The 22,617-nt window shown below is 34.1% G+C and overlaps 2 protein-coding genes across 3 annotated transcripts in view; one reads left to right on the top strand and one right to left on the bottom strand.

Moving 5' to 3' along the window:
- Positions 1 to 6,747, bottom strand: part of LOC117125196 (protein diaphanous homolog 2-like) — a gene marked incomplete in the record, with an annotated part of 49,595 nt that extends 42,848 nt beyond the window's left edge. The window contains 1 exon segment of the mRNA XM_033271623.1: positions 6,609 to 6,747. Within this exon segment, the coding sequence (XP_033127514.1) occupies positions 6,609 to 6,644 (36 nt within the window).
- Positions 6,748 to 6,800: 53 nt separating this feature from the next.
- Positions 6,801 to 20,822, top strand: LOC117125197 (tudor domain-containing protein 3-like). Of its 2 annotated transcripts, none has more exons than XM_033271625.1 (13): positions 6,801 to 6,973; positions 8,036 to 8,120; positions 8,852 to 8,917; positions 9,609 to 9,769; positions 11,081 to 11,222; positions 11,954 to 12,065; positions 12,557 to 12,825; positions 13,171 to 13,369; positions 14,517 to 14,666; positions 15,069 to 15,185; positions 15,275 to 16,008; positions 16,329 to 16,451; positions 16,897 to 20,822. In XM_033271625.1, exons 1-13 carry the CDS (start codon positions 6,945 to 6,947, stop codon positions 17,095 to 17,097), a joined length of 2,388 nt encoding a protein of 795 aa, XP_033127516.1. In that variant the 5' UTR covers positions 6,801 to 6,944; the 3' UTR covers positions 17,098 to 20,822. The 2 variants fall into 2 exon arrangements, with proteins under 2 accessions (XP_033127516.1, XP_033127515.1); XM_033271624.1 differs by having other exon boundaries at positions 16,894 to 20,822.
- The last annotated feature ends 1,795 nt before the right edge of the window (positions 20,823 to 22,617 follow it).

Raw genomic sequence — 22,617 nt, 5'->3', positions numbered from 1 at the left:
AAACAAGTTCTCGTATACTCAAAGCTCCGATGAGGGCAGTTTAATAGAGGAAGTACAGTACATTGGCCCTAACGGTCACCCATAAAAAGAAGATCAATCAGCCAAGTGTTTCTAGAGCTCCTCATCGGAGCAAAAAAAAAAGTAGTTAATTCTAAAACCATGCATACACTGTGTCAATCGACTGGAGGCCCACCAGGAACGAATTCATCTGTAATATATGCGAGAACTTGATTACACAGCGTTCTCTAGCGATTGCCAGTGGCAGTTCAGTGTATTGGCAGGAAAGCTGCGTTACAATTTCAATGAAATTGCATCGACCACCAACCGCCGACATAGAGGCCCCAGCTTATTAAAGAAAAAGTTGAGAAGGACAGCCACCATACAAACTGCATGCTTATGTATGCAGGTTATGGTATTCTAAAGATTGTGTTCAGGTGACAGCTAATGTTAATGCATGATTGAAAGCTGGTTCAATTAAAGTTTGTTTAGTCTGACAAAGCAAATGTCCACTTACAGTAAGCTGAACATTTAGCACACACTTACTAACAACAGTAAAACCACTTTTAAATTCCAATCAAAAAGGAACACTAACAATTTGATAAAAACTGTAAAAAATAATAATAGAAGGTACAGGTACTGGTTGTGAGCAAAAAAAAAAAAAACGAAAATGAAACAATTTTCAGTTCTTCTTGACATTTAGTTTACAAACACACTGCCATTTCAGGTGTAAACTGTTGAATTAAGGCCTGGAAACAATTGGAAAATGTCCATACAGTACTGCTCCAAAGCTTTGAAACAACTACCTGAGACTGTGCGTGACTCTCCATCTTTGACTGTCTTCAAATCTCGGCTCAAATCCTATCTTTTCTCTTTATTTTAATTCTGAACTCGATTCCTTTTCTTTTGGTTTTTGATTCTTCGTTCGTTTTTTTTTTTTTGTGCACTTGGGCTGTTCATCTTAGTGCACACATGATTTTATCATAGTATGCACTATAAAAGTACAGTATTACCATTTACAGTAATGTACTGTATTCACACTGTTCTTTCAATAAGTTCATACTTAATATTTTACATAATATGTAAGTTTATTTTTAATTTACTTGTACTGTAATGTTTATATCATATACCAATATCAGTGTTTTGTATGTTCTATTTTTAAAATTGATATCCTTATTAGCACCTGAACACAAATTTTGACTGTACAGGTCTCACTGTATTGTCAACAATAAATTTTCCTTAATTCCTTGAACTTTTGTTTATAGGCGATTAAATACAAAACCATCCCTCTACATTGATTATCAGAATTGATTATTGGATTCACAATCTTCTAAGCCTAAATTAACTATTGATTATGTAAGTATTACAGTTCATGCTGACTGCAGGTGAGTCTCACTTTAAGACAGACTTAGATTATGGTTCATTTTGTTACTATAATCAATAACAAAGCAATGCATATTCCTTCCGTCTGCATTGTTATCACTTTATTGCTACAAGGATGGATTCATCACAATTACGTATAAACTATACTAAGATGCCATACAGTGCATTTTGAGTTTGAATCATTCTCTTTCAGGTCAAATTAATCGGGAATGCCATGGTTAAGCGAGATGAATTGAACAGAACAGAAATACAATCAAAGAATTAACAGAATGTATTTCTGTAGCTCCTGAACATTGAGTGACTGTAACACAAGAGTCAGGGACAATTGTCAATCCCTTATCAGAGAATATAGAATAGCAAGAGTTGCCCTGATTTTACATGCAAGCAACGAAACGAAAAAGGGGGACATCCCATTAGAAATATTGTTTGAAGGATTTGAACCTAAGACAGAGTGGTACAGTATTAAAAGATGAACACTTTAACTACCAAGTTAAAAGCGAATCCTAGTCTGTATGATATACATCAAAACACTTACCGCAAGTCTTACTGAAGAAAACATCTTATAAAATTTCCAATGTACAAATGTTTTTCAAAAGATTTCAAAGCAATTACTGTAGTCCAAATTAAGGAAGATATGGGTCAATTCACATTTAAATCGATAATTAAATTGTGAACTTAAAACTGTCAATCATCCCTCTCCTTATTCATCCTCTCATGTGAGTCAAGTGTTTTCAGAAACATGGCTTTGTTGAATAACCACAATTAAGACACTGGACACTTCACTGTTGGTGATGTCATCATGTTGATGTCATTGGGAGGAAGTGGGAGGGATTTTCTAAGTGTGGGTGTTAACTGCTGAAAGGTTTATCATTATTAACAATCACAATCAATTATGCCTAATCACACTATCAACATATTTTTGGATACTGGCATCAGAGATTTCTTTTACTACATGATTGGTATACAATTTCATAAACACCCTCAAATCATTAAACTTTCGGTACATCTTGTGTGGTACATCTTGTGTAAAAATACGGTGTTTGAGGTAAAACCACTTGTCAGAAGAATGATAAAAGATGACTTCGGTTGGTCTCAAATAGAGATGGTGATTAAAGAAATTAATTTCTGCTACAGGTCTCTCTCCAATTTAAGACCACTTTTTAGACTGGGCAGTCTGGGACCGGGGTTTCCATGGTCAGCATTGATCCCTAATTAGAACAATAAAGATAAAAGACGTTTGTTTATTTGGGACCACAGGAAAGCGGTCTTTAATTGGAGGTGGTCTTTAATTGGAGGGAGACCTGTTACATAATACAACATACACAGATCAGTAGTGGTAACTCCAGGAAGCCTGAAGATTGGAGGCCTACGTAAACAAAAAATGTTTGAAAGCTAATTAAATATTCATACTACAGTAATTATTATCAATGCCGAACATTAAATGAAGTACCAGACATACAGACTTACTGACAAGCCATTTAAATACTTAATTATTTTGAAGTGTTGATGTTTCAGAAGGTCTACTGTACAGTATTTTTTTAAACAATGGGAAAGCAGGAAAATAGCTCCCTCTTGTAGTTGTAACTCTATTGAGTACAGAATGCATCATCAACCATTCTGTCATCAACTTCTAAATTTACCATAATGAGGGAAACACATTCAGTGATTCCTCTATACTACATTATTATTATTACAGCTGCACTTATTGTACCACATCAGTAGTAATTGTTTTACATTGGAAGTGATTATAATCTACACTAATTATTGATGTGGAAATTGTAAGACAGGAAATGACAGCCAGTGCATTGAGGAAGTTTTTTTATTGAGTATGAAATTACAAAGATTATGTCGTGCTGTAATCATGGGTACCATTGTGGTCTCCATGACAACACAAACAATGATTTGTTGAAGGAATTTGCACTTGGCAGAGCTCATAACTTAATTTAATTATGTTTACCAGTTTTCCTGAATAAAAAGAGAAAAACAAAAAAAGTACTATACCATACCATTACAATGATAATTAATAATACTGTACACAGAACTGGTATAATACCGTATTTCTATATAATAAAATTATTTTTATCAATCGTGATGATCACCAATTTATTGAAATGCCTTAAAAACATACAGTTAAACAACTGTACTGTATAAATTTGTCCCTATTCCCCTCCCCCTCTATGACTTGTAGAGAAAATCGTTGATTGGGTAACCAGGGTGGGAAAAAATTGCACTACCGGTGCTACGGTCAGAGAAAACATGGTACCTCTGAGGCTTTAAAAATATATCGTTTTTTTCTGCTGGCAACCACCGTTGTGAGATTGGTGCATGATTTTATAAAAAAAAAGTTGTTATGGTCAGTGGGACAAATTGTTTTTTTTTTCATACAGTATTACAGTTATATTGAAAATAATTATGAAGATTGTACTGTATCTACATGCAGTGATGCTTGCCAACAACCAACCTATGTAGCCACAATCCTGATTGTTTACAAGTGTGCTTTGTTCTAAAGTGCTCCATCTTGTTAAGTGAATTTATGATGCAATTAGCCTAGCTACACTGTACACATACAGTATGTACAATATATTATTGTACCTGTACTCTGATAATCATCAAGGGCACATTTGTTGCTGAATGTTGGACTAAAGATTAATGATGTAGATATCCACTTTGGATTAATAGGGTTAGTGGAGGATTAAGCGATAGAATGTTACAGTTGGTGAAGTGTAGGATTTAAAGCTTACTGAGTAGAAATTTTAATATGAAAACAAACTTAATATTGTTTATGAAACTTCATTAATATGTCAAACAATAGGTCTTCAATACAGTATATCATGCCATTGTCAGTAAATTTATTATTTTCCACCTGATGTTTTAGGGGTGAGCAAATCAAGGCCAAATAAAATAAATTAGTAGTTTCACATCCCCACCCTAATCAAATTTTAGAGCCTAATGAAAATTACTTTTTGCTATTTAAAAAAGAAACAATTATTTTTTCCATCGAAAATATAAATGATCTCAAATATTGATGTCAAAGCCTACATATACATTAGGGGTGGAAATGTACAATGTACGGTAGTCGGTAGATGGCAAAAATACATAACAAAGATTCATTTTACTTCTTTTATTAAAAAAAAAGTATTATTATGTAGACTGTTTACCACTAGTAAATAGCACTAGGATAGTAAATAGCAAATAAATTTAAATCCTGGAAGTGAAAGTAACAATTAATTTTGTTTGGCCTTAACAAGGTTTCCATTCATTTGTATGAAGACTGGCGTTAGGTAATCTCAAAGGAACATTTCTAGGAGTCTTTGCAACATTCAACCTGTGTCCTGTGTGGAAAATTTTGTCTACTTTTCACTCCACTCACGTCATGACCATAACGTACGGTACGAGCGTGGGTGTTCATTCCACGCTTGTTCTGCATCTATTCGTAGACACGTCATTCATAGCATAGTATTTCTATCAAATTAACTGCCCTGATGTTATTTTTATTTAATAGTGATGACAGGACTTGGGACAATTCGTTTAAATAACACATTAAAATATTTGTTTTGTCTTGTAATGGTTAAATATCTTACAGAAAATACACCATAATTGTTGTTTACTCTGTTTCATAGCATAATTTGTAAATTGTGGATTACATGCTCTCTAACCTTAGTCTTTCTTGATGTTCTTCGCGCTCGATCGAAGCTCAATGCTCGACCAGACTACAAACTGTAACAATGTTGTTGTTTTTGTTAGTGAAAACGTCATTTATATGTTTGAATGAAAACATTAAAATTAACATTTTAATGTTTTCATTACTTACTTTGTAATGATTGACTATCGTACAACAATACAGGCTTAGGCCTTTGAAGAATATCATTTATATTCTGGTAATTAAGTCCTAGCTTTAGTTTGGTGTAGGCCTGCAGTACTGTAGTAGTATTGTTCCTTGTCAACAATGGCCTTGGTAAATTCAACAAATGACGTGAGAAATTGAAAAGAACACAAACATTTCCAGCTCATAATATCACTTTTATTTGAAAAGTTAACGGTGATTTAATAATATATTTAATTATTAAACTACATACTATTGTAGGAAATTAAATTACGTTTAATAAAAACAAAATTGATAATTAAATCAGTGCCGTGGTGAGCTTGGGCACCGCAGCTTGAGTCAATGCTAATTTCGAGTGCTGAAAATTGAACTGACATTAACGTACATTTAACCAGACTTGATAAATCTACTTGACCTATAATGCACGTTTAAATAAAGTATGATTGCGCATGCGTTATTTATTTCACGTAAATATATCATTTGTTTATGGTCATGTAAATATATTCACTTCAGTTTTTTTTTTAAAGAACCAGTAAAATTTTGCCCAGGCTCAGTGTTCTTATATTTTTGCCGATGTCAGGCTCAAAATGATGAATTTGGATTTTCGGTGTAAACACCAAGGATAGGCCACAAAAGTCTAGAAGAAAACTTATTTCCAGTGGGGTCCTTCTGGTGGTGATTGGGCAGTACACCAGGAGACAATCCTCTACTCTTTTCCGAAGAGTGTATTGCGTTCTTTAACATGCACATGGGCCATCAATGCATAAACGGGACCAACGGCCTAAACGTCCCATCCGAAAGACAGTGCGCTATTATAACTTGTATTTCAGCCCTCCAGCTGCTCTCTGAGAGCAGCTTCTGCTCCTCTCAGAGCTGTTCTTATTTGTTCTTATTTTTACACCCTTTTCAAACATAGAAAATGATTATTGCACAGAGTACTGTTGTTACACTACCAGAACCTAGGCTAGGTTATTACATAGGCACACTAACTGCAAATATGGTACTGATAACATTTGTTGGTTTTTATATATATATATTTTTGTTTTCATAAAACCTCATTTGACATTTTACCCCAGCCTCAATTTGTTCTTATTTTTAAGTACTGTAATTTCAGCCTCAGTGTTCTTTTAAAATGTGTTCTTAATCTTATTTTTTTAAAAGTGTATTTTATAAGGTAGGCCTACGTCTGAAACCTGTGACAATCAGTTCTATCATAAATAAAACTGTACAGTATACGCTAGGCTGGAACACTCAACAATATCAAATACTGTAATAATCCACTCCTACATACAACTCTGGCGACCTTGGTAAGTTATCATTTTATCACTCTACGCTCCACAGGTAACTACCCGCCTAAAAATATGCCTAGGCCTAGCGTAGCCTAGATGTTTGAGAATGTACTTACAAAACTGTGTCTTTTTGTAGGATCCTTTTTGTCCATCTTCGTATATTGTCACAAATATGAATGTATAAATCCAACATAAGTATTCCTATTTATATTCCACGATTTATGCCAACAGCTTACTCATCAAATCCATTTTTAGATTATGAAGGAAACATCGCAGCGGGAAAAGAGCACCTCTAGCCGCGAGTCGGTTTGATCAAAATACACCAATGAAAATCGTACCAACTTTTCCGAAGGGGCCAAGGATCTCCGAACATTGACCTGAAAGCGACCAATCGCGGATCATTTTACATTTTATTTCCGATAGATGGTGTATTCTGGGCTACGTGTGTGAGGATGGAGAACACGCTAGCAAAGAAAGGATGGTAAAACACATTTTTACTTTAGTAGTAGTCGAATTTACATAGAATATAGAATAATAATAAATGTAGCATGATATAAATGGTGTGTAACAATGATTTGCGTTTTTAAGTTCGTGCTGTATATTGTTGTAATTTTCCCTCGAGTTAGGCCTAGCCTAGGCTAAACCTCGATTGCCTAGTCGATGGACAGCGGCATTTTTTGATTTTGAGCCCAGTACGAAGTTCATAGTAATTTAATTTGTAGATCTTGGGCGTTATGGATCGTTCAAAATATATCGATTAAGATCGTCGGGAGTTAATACATAGTGCATCGATTACTGGCGTAGATGCATTTACAGATCAAGTGACTATCTGAGGCTGTTGATTTTGTTACAAATGCGAATTTTGGCCCTAGGCCTAAAACTAAGGCCTACTAGATTAATTTATGAATGGAAATTTATTCATCAACACATTCTAAATTTCGTCTTTGGAGATTGTGTTGCCAAATATCCAGATGGGGCTAAATGTAGGCCTAAGTATAAAGTATGTCTGTCTACGTAACAGTCATCAAAATTATAATGTCTACTACAACCTGGTTGATAAAATATCACATATGATTATGAATCGTTTAAAAGAATTCTGTGCAAACAACATGTGTGTTGGTTGGTACACGAACATTAAATATAACCTAGTCCTACAACTTAATAACATCATCCAAGTCTGTTCAAGAAAGCTAAGGCAGTTTCTTTGCCCAGAAATCCCCCAATATTACACAAAAAAAACCCAAAAAAACAAAAAAACAAAAAAAAAACTTGACAGAAGATACTACAGAATGTACAGTACCTTTTAAATCAGAAGTTTTTTTGTCTGCATTTAAATCTTCCCTGAAAACTCATTTGTTTAACAGCTAGCTCTAGCGTTCACTGCGCATTTGATCATTGTTCTTTGGAATTTTCGCATTACTAAATTTTTATATTATTTTATTATTATTATTATTATTATTGGTATTATTATTATTATTATTGAATGAAAACAATTTAGTAACTACTTTTTTTTTTTTGTTTACCTTGTTTGTTTCTTCTAAAGGCACCTCACTTCTAATGGATTACAAAGATGTAAAGACGGCCTTCCTATTGGCAATGCAGACGCAGTCATCAAAAATGCTCTTAACGTAAGTCCCTAGTTCTATCTCATCTAACTGCTGTTCTTATGAAATAGAGATTATAGCACAAATTAGACATTAAGCTGTTGGTCCCATGTATAGTTATCATATCATATCATTTGTTTCATCGCAAAACACATAAAATACAAAGGCAAACAAGATAGAAATACAACATTTGAAAAATAAAAGCTTAAAAAATCATAAAAAAAACTCAACTGGATTGCTCAAAAGTAAAAACAAGTTCACTGTCAGGGAGCTCTCCCTGTTAAATTTGACTTATAAAATAAAATTAATACAAAAATGAAAAATATAATTTTTTTTTTGTAAATAGTCTAAAAGTACATCATAAAATTAATCAGAAAAGTGAGGTTAAAATATATAAAAGTACAATAAAAAAAAATTTTTTATAATAAATTAAAAATGAACAGACGGCACAATATACAAAAATGCAGAAGGGTAAAAAATGCCTAAAGTTAAGATTTAAGAAAAATGAAAGTGTTGAAATATACATAAAATTATTAAAAAGCAGCAATATGAAAATTAAAAACAAAGTAAAGCACCCTCTTCATTGATTTAAGAGCCATAGCATGGCTCATATGCATGTTAAAAACACATCCCTACATTCTTTGGAAAGTTCACTGCTAAAGGACTCTACATCTGCCTTGGTCCTAAGGGTCCCAACACAAATTTTCTCTGTATTCAACTACCATTAACTAACTTTATTTTTACTTTCTCTATAGATTGACTTGCGTCACATTGGTGACAAGTTCCTGCCAGCTGATATCAACAAGGGCAAGATGGATGCTGTGAGTATACCAAACTCTGTGATTTGCTCATATGTGCATGATGATGTCATATCACACCCATATATGGGCATGATGTTGTCATATCACTTCATGACACAGGTTTAGCAAGTCAAATAGCCGAGCGGTTAGCAGGGCGCTGCAAGCTGCAGCCATAATATCAACGCTTGTTCAAACGGCTCGCTCGCCTATAGTTGTGGTGGTTGAATAAGTCTTCTCGGACAAAGACTATAAACTGTAGGCCCAGTGTATACAATGGCTTGTGCGCACTAAAAAGAACCCAGTACATCCTTCGAGACGAGTAGGGGGATACCCCTGTGTACTGGAACGAGTGTGTACTGTGGTACGACAAGAGATGCTGGTACCAGCTTACCGGGTAGCACAGACACAAAGGGACCCTTAGTGGTGAAGAAAGTCATTGATCGAGTTCATAGTCCACATATCAAGCGCCCTGAGCATCTTATGTTAGATGGATATGGTGCTATATAAAACTACACTATTATTATATTATTATTATTATTATCATTATTATTAGGTATTTGTCACATAGAAGTTTATGGTGTGACCAGAGTTTTAAACAACATAATCAATTTTTATAAAATTAATAATATAAAAACTTCTTTCATCTTTCCGTACTACTACCAAATATTACTAATCTTAAATTTCAAAACATTTTTTTTTCATCGGATGATAGTTACAAGGACCATGTGTGCTACAAGTGTTAAAAGTTCGGAACATCGCCGCACCGAAGATCAATGAAGGGTCAACATTTGCTCCGCGGATGATAAAGGTCTCATTAACAGATGGCCATACAACTTGCACCGCTTTAGAAGTTGAACCAATACCAAAAATTAGGTAAGATTTACTATGTGAATAATTAATAATTCAATTGGGATCCAAGAAGACTGATTGGTGATTGATCAGGTTGTTCAAAGTTCAAAGTTCAAAAGAAACATTTTTCTTTTGATTGATAGCATTATTGGCTGACAGACAAACCATTTTATAGGACTATTAATTATAGAGACAATACATATACATTATAAAGACAATATGTGGTGAAGATAAGACAAAAGTCACTCTTCGCAAATCATGTTTCAGAGATAATGGCCAGAGCATGTTGGAATGTCAACATCTTCTAAACCTATTTTATTGCACTAAACTAAACTTTATACATACATCAATATGTTGTTATTTTCTCCATTTTCAATGTTAAAACAACATTTTATTGCAATTTGGTGGTGGTCCCTGCCTGAGAAAAATCTGAAATCATAAACTTTGAAGACAGATTTCTCAAATACTGTTCTTTAAACAGCTTTATTAATTAATGTAAAAATGTAATAGAAATATATTTGCAACTTTAAAAAGTGTGTCTTTGTGTCAATTGTGTGTGTTTCTTGATCTAAATTTGGTTAAATTTAGATCAAGAAAAATAGAGTTATTATTGCTCAAAAACCATTTTCATGTGGACTTAGTCAATTTTTTCAAGGTTATGAATGGCTGTTTTTTGCTACAAATTACCATTTTTGGTATTAGTTAGAAATATTTTATGGTATAGGTCTCAAAATTGTATTTTAGTTACAAATAAGGTAGAATATAGTATTAAGAAGTGAATTTGGGCTTCATTACTCACTTCTATTATTTTTTATTTTAACTTAAATATGCATTTTTAGTGGATACAGCAATAATTTAGCCTTTTCAGTACCAATTTTGTATACGAAATCTTTTTATTTAGGTCGTCTTTAATTAATCATAACGCTGCAACGAATTGACCAATTTTGGCCAATTAACCACCAAAATGTTTCTTTTGTCATGTTAAATAATATAAAACTTTTTGGAAAACGTGCACTAGCCCTCCTTTATGTTTAAATGCCTATAACTTTTATAACAAAATGTTGGATTTAGATTCTTTTACCATTTTCTGACTTTCATTTTAAGGTTTAATCCTGTATTAATAACTAAAAATAATTTTTTTTTTTGCGATGAGTGACTAGTATGGCTTGTCTTTGCCACATGTAATATTACTGATAGAAATTATTGATGATATTGAATAATAATAAGGATGATTGATATATAGGTTAATATGATGATTGATTTATTATTGATTGAGTAATGGGAAACAACATTGACTGATTGATTTAAAATAGAAATATATGTTTTCACTGTTAGTGTGGAAACGGCTCCCGGAACCAAGCTTCATCTTTCTGGGTCAATTCCAATGCACCGAGGGTTTCTTTTGCTTAATGGGGGCAACACTAAATGCCTTGGAGGCAAAGTCGAAGAACTGTATTCAAAATGGCAGGTTGCGAAGGTATGTATGACTACTAAAATTGTATGATTGAAATTAAACAAAATATTTATGATGTAATATGATAGCTGTTGAATTTGTAAATAGGGTATCTGTAGATTGCCTTCCAATTCAAGGGTCCTGGGTTCAAATCATATCCAAGATAATTCCTTACAACCAAACACAAGGAAATATTTCTCAAAATTAAAAAAAATACTTCGCTCCTTAAACTCCTCATTGATATAGAGCATCACATTATAGAGCATCAGAGAATATTTTTCACCCAAGATAAACCGACTTTTCTTTTTCTTATAAGAATACCTCTCAAAATTTATGGAACAATCTGTCCTGGTATGGTTGCTGAGATGCTTATGCATTATGCCTGACTGTTCCATTTATTTTTTAAGGGTGTTCTCACTTTATTAAAAATAAAGACAGTCCCAATCCTTAAGCCTCACATTCATATTTGTATTATAGAATACAGAATATAGTCCACCCTGGATAAACCAACTATTTTAAATACTTTTTCTTATAAATATACCTCTCAAAAATATATGTAACAGTCTGCCCTGGTTATGGTTGCTGAGAAGCCCATGCATTATACCAGTGTCTGACTGTTCCATTTATTTTTGGAGGGTTTCTTACTTATGGGAGAATCGGCAAATGGTGTGTTTATGCACATAAGAATCTCTTATAGACTACCAATATCATTAATGATTTGTGTAATTCGATTATTTTCAATGTTTTTTTAAAAGAGCTTAGCGACTCATAGTCGGTCAACACGCCAAGATGGTGGCCCGCCCCCATGGGTTGAATTTGGGCAAGGTGTGCAAATGGGTGTTCAGAGAATGGGTGGCAGAAGGGGAGGTAAGTAAAAATGGTATCAGTGCTAAGCATTCGTGATTAGACATGTTGCCAGAAAACATTGTACTATTATCTTGAATATAAATGCAATATTAGTTAAAGGTAGGGAAATAACCCATAACTTGCAGCGTCATTGTACTGAATTGTGTATGGACGTGGTCTGTTACTACCTAGCCGCCGTAAAGGGGCGCTTATAGTAGCTACATTTTCACATCGTTCCAAAATGACAGGGGCTGAAATGAACCATAGCATCAGGCTTAACCCATTCTTTTCTCGAAAGATGCAATGGGTTCTTTAAAGTGCACACAAGCCAGATGTGTACACATGACCTGCATTTTTAGTCCTTATCTGAGAAGACTTGGTTCTACCAACAATACCTGGACAAGTAGTGGCTCGAACCAGCGTCAATATTAAGAGTGTAGTTAGCGGTGTCCCTGCCTTTCCGCTTGGCCAATCGACTCGCCCAATGTTAAATTATTATGAATTATTCACAGACTTGAAGAAGTCACTGGAGTCTCAGAGGGAGCACACGGAACTTGATAAGGAGTTTGAGGAACAGAGGAAGGCCACCATTCAGGAACTGACCAAAAATAAACAAGACAAGTCTCTTGGTGTTGGCAAGGTGAACACAGCGGACAGGGGACGGCAAAAGGAAAACCGAAACAGCGGTCCAGTGGATCGAAATAATAGGGAAAGTGGAGGGAAATTCCAGAAACCAAAACATGAGGGGGTTTATAGGGAGCTAAACTACAAGCCAAATTTGGTAAATATACTAAAGATATTGCAGATCAAATCTGTTGATTGATTGATTGAATGGTTGGTTGATTGATTGATTGATTGATGGATTTATTGATTGATTGATTGCTTGAGTTTCTTGTAAGAGTTGTTTGAGTTATATTGATTGATTAAGAATTGATTAAGTAATTGACTTATTAATTGATTGATTTATTTATTGTTGACTGATTGATTGATTAATTTGAAGTCTCATGCAATACTGGCCAGGTCATAACTCAGAGCTTGCCAGCCATTTTAGGTTTGCAAAGCGGATAAAATATTAATAAAGAAAAAAACAGGATTAATTATACCATGCACTTCTCATTTTAATTAGGTTAATGACAAAGATGTGCGGAAATTAGTGGATATGGGCTTTACCAAAGATGTTTCCACCACAGCTTTGAAAGCCCATAACGGTAACTTTGATGAAGCGTTGGACTCTCTGATATTAGAGTCGAGCTTCGGAAGTAACGGACCGAGGCAGGGAAGACAATCCTGGTCTAGCAATGGTAAAACTGAATATAGGAGAGGAGGTAATAAGATGTACTTAATTATACATTATGTTTGTACTGGCTGCACTTTCTTTTAATATATTTAGGCGATACTTTTTTTATTCCTTGTTTCGCGTACTTAATTTTTTAAAGATCATCAGTTGAGGGCAAAATAAAAATAAAATTTTATTATCTTATTTAGCAAACAGTTTTGCCAAAGGAGAAAATAAAAATAAAAATTTTATTGGTGAATGTAAAATAGGATGGTGAAGTGCTTCAAATTTTTGGAGATTTCAAGGCAGCGGAGGGCGTAATAAAAATTAAGAAAAACTTGTTTTTCTGAAATTTCTACTATTCGTGGTGGCGGGTGCACCAATTGGCAAAACTGAAATTTTATTTTTATGCGATTTGAACCCAGGACCCTGGGATTGGAAGGCAAGCATCTTAACCAATACGCCACATCTCCACTTTTGCTTCTGTGCTAAGCATAAATAAAGTATTTAAATTGTTTGCATTCAATATTTAAACTATTTTTTTTTTAATATAATTAAAAATTGTTAAACTATTTTAAATAATTTTTTCAATAAGTTTTACAATTTTTATATATCGATTGTTAAGGAAAATATTGGTATTTTAATGTTATATATTTTACTTTAATTGTACATTTAATTATCTTAAGATTACCTACTAGATAGTGATTTGGTTCTCCTTTAGGAGTCCTGTCTCAGTCTGTTTCAGATATTTTATGCTTTTAGTATGTTGTATTGTAACTGGTTTTTGTGTATTTTTACCAAGATGAAGTAAATGAAATTAAATGAAGTAAGTTATTAATTAATTAAAATTTAGAACAAGAACATTTTTTGGCTACCAACTGACAGATATAGTTAATACCCTTAAATTTGGTAGAAATCACTTTTAAAGATTTTTGTGTGTAATTATAATCAAAATTATAAGTGAAAACTCATTTGATCTTTGGGCAAAGCCACACCCCTTTGATATTGTTGCCAAGGTTTCACAATATGAGAGCATTCTGATTGGTCAATTATTAGGTTGATTGACACTCTAAAAAGGCTTATTGTCTTGATCTATCTCTTTAGAAGTTGAAAAATAATTTTTAATTTATGCTTTGGGTATATGATTATTTTGCATCTCTCTCTGAGAATTCATTTATCAAACTGATTATTCTTAGGTCGAGATGAGGATCATAATCGGCGAGATGATTTTTCGAGGAGGGATAACGACAACAGGTGGAAGGACAACGACACCAGGAGAAAAGATAGCGATACTCGTAGAAATGGAGATGAATATAGAAGACGTGAAAGGGATGATGTTAAGAAAGGTATTTTACGATATTACAAGAACATAAGATGTATTATCTCATCAACCGTATACAGTAAATGCATAGTATTATTAATAACCACATAAAGAAGTTTGCTTTCGGTACATTTAAACATGTATGTTAAAACTTATTAAATAATTTTGTGGAAATGACCTTCATCAGAAAGTTATGATAACAAAAGTGATTTATTATGATTCCCAAAAAACAATGCTTCTAATATCAATGTATTGATGCTAATGATTGTGTTTTGTAAATTGTAGATTTTTTGTTGGTAATATTTGTGCTTGGTGAATTTCTATTTATTATGTACCCTTTCTTTTAAAAAAAAATTATTATGAATTATGTTTTTGAAATTAGTAAGATGGTTAAAAATAATTCTTGTATGATTCTTTGATATTCAAGGTGGAAGACGCAATAGGAATGAGGAGGAGGAAGAAGATGGTGGCAGCAGACCATCTGGTCCATCCACGTTGTTTGATTTTCTGGCAACCAAACTAGGTGGCGAGACAAATAGCACAGGTACATGGAGACATGTGAATCACAAAGAATTAAAATAGATTGATAATGAAATAGGTGATATGTTAATATAATTTGATTTGTTTTTACAGAAAAATCGAAGCCGACTAGAAAGATTAATTCAGATTATGAACAGCCGGCATCAGTGAAAGAGGCAGGAATAACCTTCCAACATCGAACATCAAGACGACAGACAGACGATGGAGGTAATGGCCGAGAAGATGACCATAAGGGCGGCCAAAGAACTGGAGCAAGAGATTCCCGAAACAAAAACTGGCAGGATAATCTACCACCTCGCTTCCGAAAGGATCAATCTAATTCCCTCCCTAGTAGCTCTCGTAGTTCACATCACGATTATGATCATGAAGATGACCGCCATTACGCTGATTATGACAGGACTTCATACAATAACGGCGGCCATAGGTCACATCGTCATGGAAACTATAATAAACAATCTGATCACGAGCATTCAAATAGTGACAGGCAGAGAAATTATGAAAAGCGATCTAAGTTCAAGGATCAGAGGTCATACGATTCCTCACGAAAACACGAAAGACCAGCGAGTTATAACGGAGACGATTATTATGACCGCTCATCAAATCATCCAAGGCAAAGACACTACAGAAACGAGGGGCAGGATGGTCAAAATAAGAACTGGAATACATACAATCAGGGGGGCGAGGGTGAACTTAATAGTCCGACTGCCCAAACAGCCTTAGTATATGAACAACCGTCGCAACCCATTACGATGGTTCAGCCACAAATGGTAGCAGTGTTCCAGTGGAAGCCTGGGGATTCATGTTTGGCAATGTGGAATGATGGTGTGGTAAGTTTATCGCATTTTGATTGGTTGTATTTCATTACATTTTTATTTGTGGTATTTTAACTTTATTGCATTTTGATTCGTTATATTTTAACTTTATCACGTTTTGATTGGTTGTATCTTAACTCTATTACTTTTTGATTAGTTGTATTTGAGTTTTATAACATTTTGATTGGTTGTATTTTAACTTTACCACATTTTGATTTGTTTTACTCGTCAGTTATTTATTATAGAAGGGTTCCCAAATCTCCAGTGTGACACAGGTGTCATTCAGAATTTGCACTCACACTAGCCAAGCAAACATCTCGTTTCTTGCTTTTCAGTTTTATCCGGCTATAATTCAAAACATAGATCCGACCGGACAGAATTTTGTTGTGTACTATGAAGATTACGGAGACTATGCCAATATACAAGTTGGCGACCTACGGCCATATCTTGGACAGTGGGTAAGCAGAGACCTTTCGATTTGATTTAATTAATTAAAGAATGCAAATAATATAGCTTGTTTCTAACACTCAAACACTTTGCTTAACATCATCATCATTACTATCAAATCATCATCATTTTCACCATTGTCATTATTGTCAACATTATCTATCAATCTCGTCCTTCTCATCATCATCATAATCGTTCACAGAAAAACTTCTGATTTTTCATGTTTGATAGAGAATTTTCTACTCCATATAGCCCATCTCTTAACTATATAAATAGCTGCCTATATTTCTTATTCATACTAACATGGAATAGACTTTTAAATAGATTTCAGATTACATTACACATTTTATCAGTATTTATTCTGTCCAAAATTAATAATTAATTCCGAATATTATTCCTAATAGATTATTGAAACATGATTAATAAATATGTTTTTTGCCATCCTAAATTTAGCAGACTACACAGTTGATGTATTCAAACTCCATGAGTCAGCCTGCACCGGCACAGGTCATGGATAGCTATCAGGGACCGCTCTCAGGTACGCTAGAAGTCCGGCGAGGGGGGCAAGGTTTGAAAAGGTTCAATGTACCTCCAAGGGAGAAAAGAGGAGCACGGCCATCCGCACAGGTTTACACCCCTCCTAGCGGTAGAAGTTGATGACAGTATAGACCGGTTAAGATTTTGGTGAGAGAAATTAACTCTGACCATGATTTCCATGAGGTCAAGGTTCAGAGTTCATAAGGATAGGCATTAAAGTATTCCAGAGAAACCAAACATATCTTGTTTTGTAATGATGCAAAATTGATATCTGATATTGCTACAGTATACACTGCCAGGGCAGAGCCAACTAGTATAGGGGAGTGCATGATTGATGAAATGGTTGATTGATGGATGGAATGATTGATTAACAAGATTAATATATTGAATGGTTAGTTGATTATGATGATTGGTTGATTAAATGTATAATTATCTAATTGACTGGTCAATTGAAAATGAATGATTGATCATAGAAATGAATGAATGATTAATGATTAAGTGATTGATTAATTATTCAATTCAATAAGTGCATGATTGACTAAATAAGCAAATGAATAAATAATTGATAACTGATCAATTGACTGGGAATGATTGATTGATTGAATGAATGACTGGTTGGTTGGTTGACATGTTGACTGATTGAATGATGGAAGATAAGGAATTGTGATTGTTCATGGTACATGTCATACATATGAATATAAGAAAATATATAAAGGTTGCCTATATAACTATTTACCCCTTCCCAATTTTCTTCACACCCTCTATCCCACCCTCAAATCCCCACCTCCTATTTTTCTTACCAACTCTTAGAGGTGATTGGTGTAATAAATCCATCCCGTAATATCATAACCTAAACTAAACATATCTTTTGAAATTTTTGTTATTTTATATACAGTAAAAATGTATTTAATGGTACAACATATAGCATATTTTTTAGTGAACAAAAGCTGAATTGTATGAAGAATTTAATTTTATGATTTATATTTTGTCATTCATAATGTTTTATTTGGTGTTTGTGATGTTTTATGATAATTGTCTCCACACCTTGAATAATAATTTTTAAAAACGATGAAAAATAAATAGAAAATTAATTGGTGACTTTAAATTTAATTACAATTTCAATCATATATCGCTTGCTTCGCTAAATTATATGCAACTTGCTGTAGATTTTTCAATAATTTTAGCTGATTGAATTTAATATCTATCGATTTCTTCATGATTTGATAATTCAGTGGCTTATAGTATTGATAAGATTATTATTGATGTACTTTTTCATATTTCTGCATCAGTGGTGATGCCAGCAGGGAAAGGAGGAATATTCCGCCATCGGACAGGCCTGGACCTACAGTCGCCCGATACCATAACGAGGTCGTCCGACCAAAAATATAATTTCCCTATCCAAAAAGTTATTTTTGATTGCCGATTCCTAATATTATGGTCTAAAAGCACAGTTTTGGGCCATACTAAGCCATAAAAACTCTCCCCCTAAACCCTACTAAGAATTTTTATTCCGGGACCTGATCAAGGTTCTAGTCGGCCCCTTGGTTAGGACCAGTCAGCCCCTTGGTTAGGACCATGCTGTTGGACATGTCAAACCACCTCGTCAGCAAATTTCTGGTGCCACCACTTTTCTGCACCAGTTGTGATATTTTTTAATCGGTTTAGAAAAAACAGCTGTAATTTGTCAAAAAAGATTGTTGCTCAAACTCAAAAAATGATAAGTTGTCTATTTTTTATTTGGCAAATACATCAAAATTATAAATTTTAAAGATTTAATTACATATTAAGAAAAAATTGGTAAATCAACCTCTAATAGTATTTGGAATTTGTCAGGTTTATACAAAATATTTTTATAAAACAGTGATGTTATGTCAAAAGGCTTGTACTGTATTTATAATAATGTGTAAGTTTTGTCTCGAAGGTAAAACAAATAAAAAATAGTGAATGTATTCAGATGAAGTGGCATCGTAGCTTGATGCTCAGCTTACAAACAAAGTTTCTGTGTTCAAATCCCTAGGATTCTAAAAGTTATTTATGAAACTGAAAACTGCTCAACTGTTTTTTAATGAGTAGTTCTTAACTTTCGTATAATCTATTTCAGTGACTGAAAAAATCAGCCTGACAGGAAAAAAATTAATGACTTATTTCTTGGGTTACACAATAATTTATGAGTAATCTAACAAATACAGCTTGCCCAGGAAAAATCTAGCAACAAATCTAGAAGGTTTTAATGGAAAACTGATTGTCCGAGTTGTTGGACACATGTAGGCCTAATTTATATGACTCTGAGCCTAATAATTCTCCATTTTTTAGGGACAAATTTCCGTAGCAACCATGGAAGTCCCTAGAATTTGGAGCTCTGTGTATTGTACTTTGGTTACAAAATATTCATTGTTCTTCGATTATGTATTTCATATATTCAATTTCAATTCATGCTTGTTCTTCAGTTAATGAAGTGTGTGACGCAGTAGTAATGTTTTGACCTTTGAGGGGATTGGTTCAAATCTGGTGATGGTTAAATTGTTTATGTTCATGGATCACAGGCTTAACTCTTTCCACCCTTGATTGGAGTATAAATGGATAATTTAAACTTAAAATATTTCTCAAGGAAAGATGTTTGCATAGTGTGTATGGTTTATTTGGGAATACAGTGAAAATTCTAGTCCGGACTATCAAATTTTCTTTGACGAAAAACTGATGTATGCCCATATATGGTCGTGATGTGCCTATATATGGTCATGATATGATGTCATCATGACCGAATTTGTTCTGGTATGTCACATGTTTTTGTGAAACAAAAATTTGATAGTCAGGATAGGGGTTAAGAAACCTTCCTGAGGAAGAGAGTACAGGTAGTAATTTGTGCTCCCTTAATGGAATAGTTCTTACCACCAGGGTAGTTCTTTAAAGGAAGTGATTAGTGCATAGAGTTCCAATATTATGCACTATAAAACAGCACAGCTGATATATGATATTATATACCGCATACTTAGATTCTTGGCATCTGATTGGTTAGGAAGCGGGCAATAACTTCAACCATTACTCCTATGACGTAGGTTTGAATGATAGTTCATTTTTCTCCGTGGGAGAAGTACTATCACCCTAAATGATAGTTCATTTTTGCCCTGTCGCGATGTGTAACCTGTAGGCTGCTATGTTGCTATGTAATTTATGACACGAACGGACTGTAAAGGGTACACAACCTCTACGACTCTGAGAGAGATTGGCCCTTTTATCACCTAGCCCTAGGAAGTAAGCCTAGGCCTACATGGTGTGTAGTGTCTTTTCATTACATTCTTAGGTCTCGTAGAATCTATGTATGAGGTATGTAAAACAAATATTGACTGCTCTAGATTTGGGGAATGGTGAAATCATTAGCGTCTTAGGGATGTGGAGACCGTAGCCTATCTTTCTTCGGCCTTGGGGAAGATAGGCTACGGTCTCCACATTACGTCGGGGCAATAGATTTCACTATTCCTCTCATGACTAGTTGATATTTGTATACTATGGCACTCCCTATGGATTGAATTGATAATTATTAGAATACATATCACAAAAATACCCATACATAATCAATTATATACAGTAGATTTATTTTCGATAAAAACAATGTTTTTAACCTGTATGTAAGTGTATGTTACTCTATCTTAACTGATATTAAATTATATTTTTTTCTGAATACGTACGCTGGTTTTCGAATGGTTAGCCTCATATCATGTACAAATGTTTTGACATTAGTTCTTTGAATATTATGATTTAACTGTTGATTACATTTTGTCCATGACAATTTAATTAGTACAGTATCTCAAAATATAGTTTTTGTCTATCAAACAATTGAGTATGAATTATTATTTATAAGCCAGTGTTTTTTATATAAAGCCCAGTCCAGACTGTTGTATGCCCATATATAGTCATGATATGCCTATATATGGTCATGGTGTGCCCATATATAGTCATGATGTGCCTATATATGGTCATGATATGCCTATATATGGTCATGATGTGCCCATATATAGTCATGATATGCCTATATACTGTATGGTCATGGTGTGCCTATATATGGTCATGATGTGGCCATATATAGTCGTTGTATGCCCATATATAGTCATGATGTGCCTATATATGGTCATGATGTGATGTCATCATGACCATATTTAGGCATTTCCCATGTTTTTGTCAAATACATTTGATTGCCTGGACAGGGCTGAGAAGAGAGAAGTGTGGGAAGATTGAGAGCCCAGGATATTTTTTACAGGATTGGCAGATTAAAATAATGGCTCACATTAAAGTATTCTTTAAAGTCAGGCTCCGGAGGAAAAACATTTTTTGATATGTTGTAGAACTGATTTTTCTAAGACAGAAAAAAATAGTTTGATCAAAAACTGAGCAATGGTGAATGAGATACAGATTTTTGAATATTTAAAAATTGGGGGGAAAAAGGTGTAAAAATAATGGGCGGTTACGCCCCTTTTACCCCCAGTTTTTAAATATTCAAAAATCTGTAGCTCGTTCACCGTTCCCCAGTTTTATGTCTAACAAACTTTCTTCTGTCTTAGAAAGATCAGTTCTACAACATATCAAAACATTTTTTTCCTCTGAAGTCTGACTTTAAATGCATTACTGCCACCGCAATTATTTTATTTATCAAATCAATTTTAGTTTATATAGATACTTATATAGACACATACAGAAGGCAAAGCATGCACAAGAATTCCTAACAGAGTAAACGTGCGTGGTGTAATGTCGCTTCTTTGCTACCTCAACTCAATAAATGCCCATTTTTAACAATATTTTGGGGGGTTAAGGAAGTGTTTGAGGCAAGTCTACAGTGATCATACCTCACAAATCTCTACCATTGTATAATAGTTAGTAATATTACTAGTTTTTCTTAAGGTGGTGGTCACAAATTCCATTATGACCATTGTAAAAAGAGCCACTGCCTAAGTTATTATTTGGTTGTACTATATATGTTTCTCCCTCCAATGTATTAGGTTATAACTCAGTATTCCGGTGAATTGACATTTGATCAAATGACGGGGGTAATATTGTGGAGTGCTTTATGGCTGCGTGGCATCATGCGATATAATTGACAAAAATGCTGTTAAGTAACTGTCAAAGCTCTCCCTAGCTTTTAATGTCCACACTCTAAAGTCTTCTGTGTCTTAAAACCTTATTTAATAGTTATGTCGCCTCACGGCCACCTTTTAAGTGTGAAAAGGCAGTTAATTTTAAGCCGGCCCAAAGCCGACCTAAATTTAGTCCGACTCTAAAATCGGCTCAGGTCTCACAATGTGGGACCTGGGCCGACTCATCTTCATATCTAAACGTAAAGGGAACCTAGGTCGCCAAGGTTACTTTGATAGTGGTCGATCTTAAGCATAGCATTTCATGCAAAAACGCTGAACAAAGGAGGTAATGTAAACGTTCCCAGTGCGACCCTACAGTAAGTAATTTTGAGTCGGCCGTAGTCAAGGCGGCCTTGAGCCGATATAATGAGTGTGATTGGGCTGTTGACTTTTCCATATTTTATCCTGCCCATATTACCATATTAGGAAAGTAAACAAAAAATACTGTATTGTGTGGACAGAACAAGCAAAATAATTTACTAAATGCAATGGAAACAGGGATTCCAAGTATAGT

Source organism: Anneissia japonica, unplaced genomic scaffold (genome assembly GCF_011630105.1).
Source record: "Anneissia japonica isolate Jap-2015-1 unplaced genomic scaffold, ASM1163010v1 scaffold2191_len329779_cov167, whole genome shotgun sequence".
NCBI classification, from domain to species: domain Eukaryota; kingdom Metazoa; phylum Echinodermata; class Crinoidea; order Comatulida; family Comatulidae; genus Anneissia; species Anneissia japonica.
This window is presented reverse-complemented; position numbering and strand designations above follow the sequence as displayed.

Excerpts from the sequence above, each read along its gene's own strand:
- LOC117125197 (XM_033271624.1), top strand. The coding sequence starts at position 6,945 with ATGGAGAACACGCTAGCAAAGAAAGGATG. Across the intron at positions 15,186-15,274 it reads TGGCGAGACAAATAGCACAG|AAAAATCGAAGCCGACTAGA; the intron begins GTACATGGAGAC and ends TTGTTTTTACAG. Across the intron at positions 16,009-16,328 it reads CAATGTGGAATGATGGTGTG|TTTTATCCGGCTATAATTCA; the intron begins GTAAGTTTATCG and ends CTTGCTTTTCAG.